The following is a 13373-nucleotide window of genomic DNA, read 5'->3' as shown; positions in this document are numbered from 1 at the left end:
ACAATCTCACCATGTCTACCTTTACTTGTGTCGTTTGGTTTCTGGAGTTGTCAACTGAAGTTTTGGTGTCACGACTGAGAGGCTCTGAGCGAGCGCATTTCCGCTCCAGCACTTCACTGTAATCCACACAGTCAAAATTGGTCCTCCACACCATCACCTGCAAACATGACCAGAGCCACATGATGAATGTTCCTCACAAAACATACATCAAACCATAAAATCCCCACTACTGGAGATTATTTCCGTGTGAAGAAATATACATCACCTGCTCATCTGAACCACCAGAGGCAAAGTAGTCTCCAGTCCTTGAGAAAGCAACACCGGTGGCAGGACCCTAAAAACAAGTACAAGGAATCGAATCAATATGAGATACCATAAGAATGTATTTAACACATAATGCACAACTTTGTGACGTCCCAACTCAAAGTTTGATGCCAAACAGCATTAGTTGACTGGCATGTCTTATGACTTGTTAAACATTTCTTAAATGTGGCCATGTTCTTTGAAGAATCTTCTAATGGAGTACTTCTATGATATTTTTGGACAGCTCATCAAACATCTTCCTTTGTTTTCTACAGACGAACGTAAGTCATTCAATTATGGAGACCCATTGAAAAAATAATGAAAAGTGGAAAGACCTTTTTTATAGCCTTCCTTCAAAACATGTTAGATTGCACTTTAATAATCCATTTGGTGTAAAAAAAAAAGGTTAAAACGCCACCCCTTTATACACACCATTATCAATGAAAGAAGAGAACAGAAAAGAGCTTTTGGCCAGCCCGTAGGAGGAAAATTATAACAGCATGATGCCATATTGACTTTGGTGGAAGAGAGAAGGTTAAATTTAGGCAGTACATGGTGCTGAACACACACCAGACACATTTACACAGACACGGCTTTGGCGAAGCCAAAAGACATGTCGACACACTCCACCCACACTGCTGGCACAGTGGATAAAACAAACTATTATAAAGACCTAGCATTACATTTGGTCTGTGTGTGTGCGTATACAGTACATACAAGCACGCACGCACACACACACACACACACACACACAAGGCACCTGCACAAAAAAAGAGTATATACCTATGAGGATGTGTGACAGGTCATTTAAATGTGCCGTAATTGCATTTGTCCTTCACTTGAAATATTCCATCAATTGACGCAACATGACGTTAATAATATGTCTAAGAGTGCAGGTGTAAATAAATACACAGAAAATCTTACATTTTGTAATTTCAGCTCATGAAGTGTGATGTAGAACATGGGAAGTACCCACTCATTGGATTAGTTTGGATTTATAAGTGAATGAGTGTGTGTGTGGTACTGGGTGACTCACAGTGAGTCACAGAACAGAAGCGACTCCTCAGATGCTCCTCATCTAGCTGGGGTACATGTGCATGAGCCCACCCGATCACACGAGGATAACATCTTCATCCAATACTAAAATAATCAGGTCAAAACCCTTTCCACTTTAAGGAGCCTGGCTCAAAATCACCCATAATCCTTAGTGTCACTACACCATGCATCTATTATTTTAAACCTGCATGTTATATTCTGAGAAACGCTATTGAACGTGAAAATAGCGAGAACCATTTACAGCTTTCTTGTTTATCAACTAGCGTATACATGTATGTATTCATTATAGGGATTGACCCAGCACAGGATGCGATGCGATTCACGATACTGATCTCACAACACGATTTCATTTTACAAAATGAGTTGAGACGAATTAGAAATTAACAACTGCCCTTTCATCATTTCTCAAATGCTGCTCATTTCTTTGTAAATTAAAAATACATTTTTAAATGCAAATAAAAAACAGCATATCCACGTTTTCCAAGCTTGCAGTAAACACAGTGCCCCCCCCCTGTTCAAAATGTGTATTGCGATTCATATAACATCTCAACCGACTTGAATTGTCGCATATTATAAGCGATTTTCAACTGCTTTCGGTGCATCGTTACATCCCCAAATGTATTACCCAAAATGCTTTACAGCAGTATATTATGTTTTATCTTCAGAGCTGCTATGTCCGTCAGCAAAATACCACCATCTCAGGGTAGTGTGCCATCGTCACTCCACGTCGAAAAAGAATGCGAAGAACACGCTCTCCTTATAAAGCATACCAAACTGTACTTGTTCCAACCTGAAACGTGTATAGCCCACCTTCCTCTGCCATCAAAAAGGAATAGTAGAGAAAGAGAGGTCACAGAGGAAGAGGCAGGTGACGGCAGATGAAAATGAGGAATGTAAACTTGGCAAAGTGTGGAGAAGGATCCGGGCATTCCAGACACCTTCTGCTCAACAGGTCTGTAACACGTACGTTCACACACACGTGCATGCACATGCTCAGAAGAGCTTAACCCCCATTGCCCTCGCAGGAACCATAAAAGGATGTGATATGCTCACACCAGATGTGATATGACTCGAGGCAAAAACTAAATTTTACTAACTATTTTATTAAAATAATTCCCAGAAAAATCACATCCTTTAAATCCACTCAACAGAAAAGCACAGGGCGTTCTCAGGACCAGAGCTAACGTTCAGTGTCTAAATGTAGCCATTAACATTTCAGTGTTATAACTGCTATATCAAGTGCTTTCATTTGCATGAAACATTAGTAAACAAGCATAGATAGAGAGCGAACATGCTGCTGACTAACAGGCTGTCCCAGCCACAGTCTCACGAGTGGATGAACTTCACAGACGGGCTTGCGAGTGCAGACACCCTGTGTTTGGAGGGTTAGCATGTACTGAAGCATCAGCAACACCTGCTAATCTTTTCAGAGCCAAGTCTGGCTCAGCGCATCACAGCTTCCAGCAGAAAAGAACCGGGTGAACCCTTCATGCCATACACCAGATCGACTGAAATTGTTTGCAGACTAGCAAAACATGGCTTATAATGTTAAACTGGAAAGAAAAACAGAAGTTATTGACTTATTAGCGGTGTTGGGTAAGTTCCTTAAGAAAGTCATGAATTATGTCATCAACAACATATTTCAATCACTGAGTAATTACTCTCAAGTCATTGCAATCGTAAGCATTTCAACAAAACCAATTTCAACACACACATTTCGAACGCAATTCAACGCAAACTCAACTAAATTTACATTCGATTATACGTTGATTATTGTATTATATGTCTGGGTAAAAAAGATTGACTCATAATCGAATCGATTCTTAATCTAACGAAACTATTCCCGAATCGATTCTTGTGCATGGTTCATAGGGTGTGTGAATATTACATAAGTGTTTGCTTTACTTAAAAAAGAGAGAGGCTCATGAAAGGTCCAGACACAGGCTTTATGGGCCTGTTTAAAATGTTTTGAATTACGTTCTATTTTTACAGTAGCGTGCATTTTGCAGTTTGTGCTTACCCTGTGTGCATTGTCTGTGTAGGTTTATAATTTCTTGCTCCAATGTTTGCGGTCTTATCCTCAGACGTGCCCACAGACTGTTGGCTGAACTTCTGATGCATAAGGCCATGTTCACATTTGACTTTTTTTTAAAGCTGCTAGCGTCTGTTTTACATTATAATCCTATGGAGTAAACCGTGTTTTCAAAAAAGACCCAAGTGCGTTTTTAAACGCCAGTATCAGCGTCTTTTTCTGCAATTCAGAGCGTCTTTTGAAGTCGAAACAAGTTGGCCTTTTTCACAGCCAACCAATGACAGCGAGCTATAGTTTCCAATAACAACATGCGATGAAGGTGATTGGTCGAGAAGGAAAAAATTATAATAAGCATTAAATATTTTTTGTATTGATAAATATGTTACTTATGTGTTAATGTAAACACCAGTCCGACACAAATTTAAATTAAATTACTTAAATAAAATTAATTAAAATAAGGGATTACTCTTTATTTAAAGGAACAGTTCACCCAAAAATGAAAAATCTGCCATCGTATCCTTTCAAACCTGTATGACTTTACTTCTTCCGCAGAACACAAAAGAAGATATTTTGAAGAAAGTTGGCAACCGAACAGCACCAGCACCCATTCACTTCTATTGTAAGGACACAAAACCAATGCAAGTGAATGGGGGCCAGTTACAAACATTGAATTTAGTAAATGATGGCGTGCATATTTGTCATTTTTGAGTGAACCATCACTTTATTTACAGCAATAATTTACTGTACTGTACTGTAGTAGCCCACTACACCCAAAAAGCTACAGGTGATGCAGCAAAAGATTTCCTGCAAAAATCTATATAAACGGAATTCAAAACCCACTAAGTGGCCTAATGTGACACTTTTTTCAGAGAGAAACGGGATATTCAATGATCAAAACAGGAGAGACCCTTGACAATAACTCAACACTTCACATTTATCAAATTGCCGTAGGTCACAGTGATCCCTAACAGTCTCCTCATTGGACTCATCATTGGCAGACAGCACAGTACTGAAATCCTGCTGACTAGAAAGGTACACATATAGAACCAATGTCTGGGTGTTGCGTAAAGTCACTTTAAGATGCGAGACCCAAAAGGATACGCTGACATACAACTTCTGGCAGAAATAACCTCCTTTTCTGCCAATGCAGTTAATGGATCTGCTGGTGCACCTTCCGTTTAAAGGCCAAACATACTGCTGAGAAAATACCACCAATCGTGTTAAGCATGCAGCTCTGCGCCATGCCGTGTGTGGTTGTTAAAAAAAGAGCCATTCAGTGGGAAGTTACGCAACAGGCATGTAGGAAGATGAGGTCAGTGCAGCAGAGGCCGACATTTCACACAAGCCTTTCATAGTGCATAAGCAGATGTCAAACAGCAGAAGGGATGAGAGACCTCCCATACGTGTGATGGACCCTGAAATTAGGATATTGGTCTTCTTTTGGGCCATAAATACATGTTGGGGACAAATCCACGTAAAAAGTCAGTAAAGCCTCTCAGGAAGGAGCTTTATGAGATTAGATCGGTTAGATCATATTCCGGCACACGAGATATAAACTTGAGGTATTTGAGAGCTCTTAACATTCCACTTCAAGCAACTGTGAGTGACTACACAACAGCTCAAATAATGTAAGAGCACTATAGATTTGCATGTGCATCTAAACATGTATGTGTGCATCTTCAAGGATGCTAAGGACGGCCACAAGCATATTAGTAAAGTGAAAGAAAATGATATGCATCAATGAACCAGCAAAGTGTATTAAGAAACAAAACAAGGTCAATTTTGATTTCATGTTGACTGTAAAACTTGTAAAAGCACTCAATAAAACACTGATCCACAGCCTATATCTTACAAGTCTAGCTCACAGATTGTATTTATAAGGGACGAGACCGAGCCACCAGCCGTGACCTGCGTTCATTAAAAGCTTCATGCAATGTTTTCTCCGTTCAGTTTCTCTTTCTGTTGAAGGCTTACAGAGGTTATTCACAACTCATCCCACACCTACAGATGACAGCAGGCGTTTGGTACGCTCTGCAATACCACTATAACACAAACCGGGAGGCTTTAGGTTTACAATACACATGACTCATCATCAATGGGTGGGCGGTCCGTTTTTAATACACTTAGCACAGGACTGATTTAGGCGATGTTCCATTAAAAGGAAAATAAAACATTTATTTAGCTGGCAAGAACTCGTAAGTGTGTCCACTCCTATGAGGACATAAAGCTTTGATCCATTTTGGATGTTTTACCCATGCTTATTAAACAATATGAAATATCAAAAGAGTAAATATGCCTTGATTTTAAAAGGAACAATACAGGGATTTTAGGAGGATCCATGCACAGAAATGCAATATATTATACAAAACGACTTCTTCAGAGGTGTATAAAGACTTTATGTAATGAACCGTTATGTTTGTAACACCTTAGAATAAGATATTTATATCTACATAAAGAGCGGGCCTACATGCATCGAATTAGCCGTCCTGTTTTGTACAGCAGGCCTAAACGGACAAACAACTCTACAATGCGCGTTTCCTCTCCCCTGTGGTATAGTGGTGAAACGGATCACGGATGATCCGTATGGATCGTGCTCCACGGTTCGGATCTTTTACTCATCATTGAGTAAAAGAGTAAATCTCACTCTCTCCCCAGTTATAGCACCAACACGTTCTCGCTCTCTCTCCAGTATCTGGACTAGTACAATATTAAAAGAGTGAAGTTTTCTCTGGCAATGTAGCAGGGCCCATATGTAGTGACGTAAATCTGCGGCGGTTCGCTAGGGCACAACTCATTTGCGTGATTCAGAGTCGACTCCCTTTTTTTTTCGAGCCAATATATTTGTTATTTATTCACCTACAGCTTTACAACTTGGCAGACTGCTTACAATCACACAAGGCAACATTACACACTGCATGAAATGTAATTTACATAATCTCGTAATATGTACTCTTTAATCCTACATAAATGGAATTGGCTTTGTGTATAAGACTTGCATGACTTAATGTCCTAATGTGAACATATCTGGCCACTGCAGGTCACTGTAAGGCAGAGGTAATACAAATGCAATATATTACCCCAGTCCATAGTACAATAACACTGCATTTTTACATTAGTCTGTGTAGGAGTGTTTGAAAAAAAGCTCTGTTTTCGCTGATAAAAACCCAGCGTGGATGGATTATCCAGATTAATGCGGATGTAGCTCTAGTTATTACACAAAGCCGACATCCAGCTACACCGGACACTATTTTTCTTGACAACCTGACACCGAGCCAATCTATGATGTCGAGATGAAGTGTGAAGCTGGACATGTGACGTGTTACCTGATGACCGTGTAACGTGTAAAGCAGTCGGCCCTCCAGCAGGTCCAGAATCTTGAGCGTGGAGTCGTTGGAGGCCGTGATGAGGTAATTTCCAGACGGATGGAAGGAGAGTACGTTCACCCCGCCGCTGTGCACTGAAACAACAGGAGCAAAAACTTCACACACTATGAATACACAAACACACAGCTCGCAATCTGGCTACCTGCAGCGCTGGTTTCTAATAAGTGTTGCTTCAAGTGAATATATCGGTGGAACTAATATGTGCAGAGCACATTGAACATGACCTGGAATGGTTGCACAAGTAAAATTGACAGGATTGTATATGCTCAAATGAACGAATAAAATATGTTTTCATGCTTTCATCATAGCTGCACACTCCAGTCTAGATATTCTATGAAGTCTTAAGTTATGTTTCCATTCCAAAAGTCGATTGTCTTTTCTGCTTTGCTTTTCAGGCCCTGCACACATGTGGGCATCACGAAACGACCCTCAGCAGAGCTTTAAAATGTCTACTAGACCGAGTAAAGCACGGGCCTACTCTCGGTCCCTCTGAACAAATACAGTTTGCACCACATGACGTCACCCTTATGAATTGACACTGAACTGCAAGAGTAGACTGGGACGCCCCCAGCAGGCATTTGTAGGAATTACAAACCAAAGCATGCACGTTCAAATGTAAATAGCAAGTATTGGAAATATATATGCAATGTTCATTTGAATAGCATGTATACTTTAAGAAGCACTTGTCCTGTGAACCTAAAATGAAATATTTAATTATTTTAATATTAATGTTTCACATTACGTTTTATTATTTATTAGTTACTATTGGTACAAGCCCATTTTATAGCGACAGTCCGGAACACGTTTGCAGCTTCACAGCAACTACTGGCAATAATATCCTAGTAAAATGAGAAGCATCCTTTACTTATTCAGTAAACATAACTATGAATTTGAACATTTACTTGGGTCAGCCAGTTAGCAAATAGTGTTATGAAAAAACACGTTTTAGAGTTATGATGTCACTGATGCTGAGGGTAAATAAAGACACCGGAGCATCGGGTGCAGGAGTCAAGCTCTCCAATACCAAAGATCTGATCTTCACCTACTGCACTGGCTGTGTCCCGGGACGCACGCCAGCCAATGACAGCACACTGTGGTCCTGTGTTTGACCCGTCGCCAAATGTAAAATCTATTTATATATCATGAAAGCTGTATCACCACTTAGTCCTTATTGATCCTCAGAGTAAACTGCTTTCCAAGCCAAAACATCCATGAAGTCAAGCACTACATTTGGCATGTCACTGACTGTATTGAATATCAGACACGTTTCCACTGTAATCCTGATGTGATGTGATGTCATACGTATCGATTAGCTAAAAAACATTATTTCAGAAAATCAATACATGCGTTTTAGATAGAATTTAATACAAATAGGAGTCATCCTACTATAATGTATTTTCATGTCCCCTTCATATATATTTACATCATGTAAATAATAGAACAATATTTATAAGACCGATGACAATAAGTAGGGCTGCACAATTCATCGAAAAACTAATCTAGATTACAATCGGCGAAAGCCTCAATTACAGCTGTCCATTTGCACTCATTTCTGTGCGTTTCGGCAGTGTGTTTAGGCACAGAATACAATGGCAAATCAGAGAATAAATATGTTAACGTGTCATATAGACCTTCATTTGAGATTTTTTACTAAGAACATAACTCCCATAATTATTTGTTATTTAAATGATTTAGTTTTGGATGTTTATAGAAAGAATATAGCATGCAGCTGTTTCACAGATCAAAGCTTCAAAGTTAAATCTATAAAGCGACAATAAGAGCAAGAGCTGCAAGCAGCACCACCAGAGCAAAGTCCACGCTTTACCCAGTGTACCCACCACACCCCGCCCACACTTCCCCCAGTGTGCCCATGACATGAAATCAGACAGTAGAGCAAAAGCAGCGGAAATACGGCGTACTGAAGGAACAGATATCAGAGGTGACAACGAAAGCATGTCATTTTGTACTTACCTCGTGTCTGTTTGTAGCCTATATATTTACGCAATACACACGTTGCACTTCAATTAATTTCATTACGAAAATGACATTACATTTCGTTTGTTTACATACTTGCACTATTTGTGCCCAACCTTGCAAATTGATGTATAGATGCACAACACGATGTTCGAGCCACCACCTGACACTGGCGAGTTTATCAGGTGTGCCACTCAGTTGGCTTGCTTCACGGAGCCGCGTTCAATGGTTCAAAAGAAATATAAAAGAGTAATATCTCACGGACGCTAGGTGGCGCTGTCTTGAAACCAGGGTACGTTTGGGACTATAAATCGGTGAAGCGTGTGAAATGTGGTGCCGATATAACATACGGTTCAAAAGATATCCAGATTGATGACAAATTTCAAAATGGCGGACAGGCCGATCATCAAATCGTGACCGAATCGTACTCGTACTATCCGGCATGACACGAGAATTTTTTTTCTAACAAACATTACAAGAGTTACAGCCTCCAATACATTTTTGGGTCAACGTTGAAATGTTTGCGCCACCGAAACTTCTCAATTCCTATTTTGGAGCATCACTTCCATGCGACACAGGTCAAAGATCAGGGGAGCCAATTTTCAAGACAATTGACACAAATTGTTATTAGGAGTAGCAAATAAATAGCAATACTGTACTTTTCAAGATGGCAGCTACTGTAATGGGTGGAGTTTTAATGTAACGTTTGGAATGCGATGAGCGTGAGGAGTGCATGACATGTGCTGCATCCATTTCTATGGATCATTGGGTTCAAAAGTTACAGCAGTTGGAAAAGTGCATTTTTGAACTGCTTGTGGCACTTTAGAATGAGTGCTAGAGACCCCATAATTGGTCACATGACTACTGGTGACCACCACTACGAGTGTGTCAAGTTTCAACATTTTAATATGTACGGTTCATAGGACTGCCATAGACACCGATTGGTTAAGAAGAAGAAAAATACCAACAGAAGTAGTAGAGGCCAAATAGTAAGTATTTTTTTCCTATCACTATAAGTGAGCAATATTTTTCACGTGTTTTAACAGAAGTTTACACACATTTACAATGTTGCACAAACTTTCACACATAAAAACGTTATAATTCACTGTTTATTTCTTCTTTCCTGTTTGTCAAACATGATAACCAGAGGTCGAGCTGCAGAATCCAGTGTTTCAGGTTCCAGACACTTACCTTGATAGTGCTGCAGGAGTTTGTGGGTGCGAATGTCCCAGACTTTCACCGTGTTGTCTGTGCCAGCGGCCGCGATGCAGGTGCCGCTCGGGTGAAAGTCAGCGTAGTTCACGTATCTGAAAACAACAGCAGTGATGATTGGTCGTGTGTCATACAGGCGTAGCTGAGCACTAGATTCAGACAGCATGTGACGCCACTCACCCGCCATGCTCACAGAATGAATGGATGCATTCTCTGCTGTTCTTATCCCAAAGTTTCACTGTTTTATCATCACTGGCAGAAATGATCAGCCGGCCATCAGGTGAGAACCTAAAAGACAGTAAACTAGTTAAAGCAATAGTTCACCCAAAATTTTATCATATTACGTAATAAGAATAATTACTAAATAATTGTATATTCAAAAGAAAATTATTTCCACTGGAAATCTGCATCATTTCATGATTATTCCACATTTGCCCTGACCACGGGAATCCGGATATGTTAGCGCAGTGTTAAATCTACAAGTTGTATTTTGGGAGTTACTTACTTGGCACAGCGAACCCAGTTGATGTGTTGGTTTAGGGAGAAGAGAAACTTCTGCCGATGAACAGTCCAGACTTTGATGGTTTTGTCATCAGATGAGGTGACAAGGGTCTGGCCGTCATTTGAAAAGTTTACGCTTCGTACCGTTCCAGTATGGGCTCGGAATAATGTGGATTCCCCTTTCCTTAAACCATTGGGAACATCGTATTCAGATATAACATGGATCAGTTCTTAGATGCACCCTATTTCCTTATTAAGCTGTTGAGATCAGGTTTCTGCGTGACCATCTGTTTGATCTTTTCACTGTAGTCCTTTGTGACTTAGAAAATAACGATTTCTCCTGACACAGATGATTTACTGTAACTGCCTTGCTTGGAACATCTAGTGTGTCTTATGCTTTTACACATTATATACTGTACATTGAGGAGTCCTTGCCTACGCATTTACACATTATATACTGTACATTGAGGAGTCCTTGCCTACGCATTTACACATTATATACTGTACATTGAGGAGTCCTTGCCTACACAGTCACAGTCTTCTCTCCAACAATGCAGTCAGGGTTAACAGGCCTTACTGAAGTAGCTTTTGTATCAACACCTACATCCAGCATCCCACTGACCAAAGAAAACACATACAGGAGAAGTCCTTTTTTCATTTTAAACAAACAAAGAACTGCTTGGCTACAGACTGTGTTTTTCAAATAAATTAGTATTTACTGCCACCTACTGCCTACTTTAGACATTGAATCAAATAAAGCCATTTAAAAAAATAGTTCCCCAAATTATGAATTATAAATTCTATACTATAATATACTCAGCCACTAATGTCTTTCTAAACCCAGTGGGACACAAAATAAAGCAAGAAGCCCCGCGAAGCAGTGGCACGACACGAAGCGTCCATATGCGTAGCGAGGTATCATAAAATCAAGTAAATAAAGTTATATTTAGGCTTTTTAATGCGGTCAGCAGTTATAAATGGGGTATTTCACCAATCCGAATCAAGGACCAGAACTGAACATTTTTTCAGTTTAAGACGAAAGAAAAGTTTAATACTCACACACTGGGAACCCAGAGCCGGACCGTTTTGTCTCTGGATGCAGAAGCCACAAGATGACCAGATGGTGAGAACTGAACGGACATCACAGCATCTTTATGTCCCACAAACCTATACGCCCTCATCTGAGGCTTCATGTTCCAGATCATGATGCATGAATCCAAAGAGCCAGTGGCTGGAATAGACAAAATATTTGTTTCAATGTTTTTTCTAAAATAAAGTTTAAAAAAGTCAAAAATAGGAGTTTTAATGTTGACCGACAGCCTTGACCACCCTGTTATCAGTTCAAGGAAAGTTACCCAGCTGTCTTTCAGTGAACTATTTATGTGTTAGCTTTTATTTCCTTTAGAAATTGTGTCATATTTTGATGCAACTTCATCATTTATTTTGTAATGTTTAACATGAAGTGCAAATGTAAATCAGTGTCAATCACAGAGATGAATAAATCGCATATAGTCTTACCTATTTGTTTCATATTGGAGTTAAAATCCACACTTGTGATGACATCTCTGTGACCCTTAAAATGTCTCTCTAGGGTCGGATCGTCCTAATATAATGGTATTCATCACACGACATACAATACATTTACATACTTAACAACACTAGTAATAAAGACCAAGTATCAAATGTATGTGATATGACTGTAATGTTATTGTTTTGTAGCACTCACCAGGACAGAGCTCATTGTCAGATCTCTCTCTAAATACAGAACCGCTGCGAATACGAAAGCTTTAGAAAGTTTGCGTAAACGTAACTCAGTCAATGAACACTTCACGTTAATTTATCAAGAAAACCGTTGAGAATGATGATTAATACAACAACAGGTCAGTCAGAGTCTGCTGTTTGTTTACAAGACAAGCTAGCTTAACTTCAAATGTGTCAAGTTAGCATTTCCGGGGCCAAATGTCCGTCAACCAAGACAAAATAATTGTTAAAGATCAGTTTGCATCTTTGTTCGTCCGTTTATTCCGGTGTTTAGAAGCGGATCGGTTGCTAAGGACTGTAGACCGGTCGTTAACGGCATTCATTTTACCCGCCTCGGTCAGCGCATGCGCGTCTTCATTGCACGGTCTTAAAGGGGACGCGTCACTCGGTGTTGCGAGAGTAGACCAAAAGAGTAAAGTTGCAAGTCATGATGAACATTCAGATCAATCATAAATCAGTTCAAAGAGTTGGCAGAAGAGATACATATGGGATGAATTTCGACTCAAAATGATTAACAAATGCACGCACAGTCATCCGTGAACGTGATACACGTTTCATTTGTATTTTACGATTCACAAACCAATGCCTTATGATTTGATTCTGTGACATTTAGATTTGAATAAACACGAAGCGATTTGTACAAATAGAGGCAGATTTGTGATCGCAATGTTTTATTTTGTGTTCATGTATATTGATTTTGCGCATACCAATGAGAAGTTGTGCATTTGTGGATCCTGTGACGCGCGTTCATACATCCTGTTCGGTTCATTTGGATTTTGAGACTTTATGTGGTTTTGCATTGGACAATCCACACACACGCAACTGCAGATCCATGCGCAACCGTGCAGAAAATAACAACTACCACTAGATGGCAGGCTTACGGAAACCATAGGTGCTGGTTAAATCATTAGAATATCATCAAAAAGTTGATGCATTTCACTATTTCCATTAAAAAAGTGAAACTTGTAAATTATATTAATTCATTACACGCAGACTGATATATTTCAAATGTTTATTTATTTTAATTGTGATGATTATAACTGACAACTAATTAAAATACCAAATTGATAAGGCATTTTAATCTCAAAGACAAAGCATTTTCTCATAAAGTTAATAGATGCAGTTATTACAATTACAGTGAAGTAGATGAG

The 13373-nt window shown here is 39.5% G+C and overlaps 1 protein-coding gene across 4 annotated transcripts in view; it reads right to left on the bottom strand.

Moving 5' to 3' along the window:
* Positions 1 to 12566, bottom strand: part of poc1a (POC1 centriolar protein A) — a 36953-nt gene extending 24387 nt beyond the window's left edge. The window contains exons 1-10 of one of the 4 annotated variants that reach the window (XM_079483931.1): positions 12188 to 12564; positions 11980 to 12064; positions 11521 to 11692; positions 10989 to 11078; positions 10466 to 10645; positions 10141 to 10248; positions 9940 to 10055; positions 6715 to 6848; positions 266 to 334; positions 11 to 157 (exon numbers count right to left, since the gene is read on the bottom strand). In XM_079483931.1, the coding sequence (XP_079340057.1) occupies positions 11 to 157; positions 266 to 334; positions 6715 to 6848; positions 9940 to 10055; positions 10141 to 10248; positions 10466 to 10645; positions 10989 to 11078; positions 11521 to 11692; positions 11980 to 12064; positions 12188 to 12202 (1116 nt within the window). In that variant the 5' untranslated portion in view covers positions 12203 to 12564. Of the gene's footprint in view, positions 1 to 10; positions 158 to 265; positions 335 to 6714; positions 6849 to 9939; positions 10056 to 10140; positions 10249 to 10465; positions 10646 to 10988; positions 11079 to 11520; positions 11693 to 11979; positions 12065 to 12187 lie in introns of all 4 variants that reach the window. The other 3 variants (XM_079483932.1, XM_079483933.1, XM_079483934.1) reach the window with 3 other exon arrangements.
* Positions 12567 to 13373: the final 807 nt, after the last annotated feature.

This window comes from Barbatula barbatula (assembly GCF_947034865.1).
Source record: "Barbatula barbatula genome assembly, chromosome: 20".
In the NCBI taxonomy this organism is placed as follows: Eukaryota; Metazoa; Chordata; class Actinopteri; order Cypriniformes; family Nemacheilidae; genus Barbatula; species Barbatula barbatula.
This window is presented reverse-complemented; position numbering and strand designations above follow the sequence as displayed.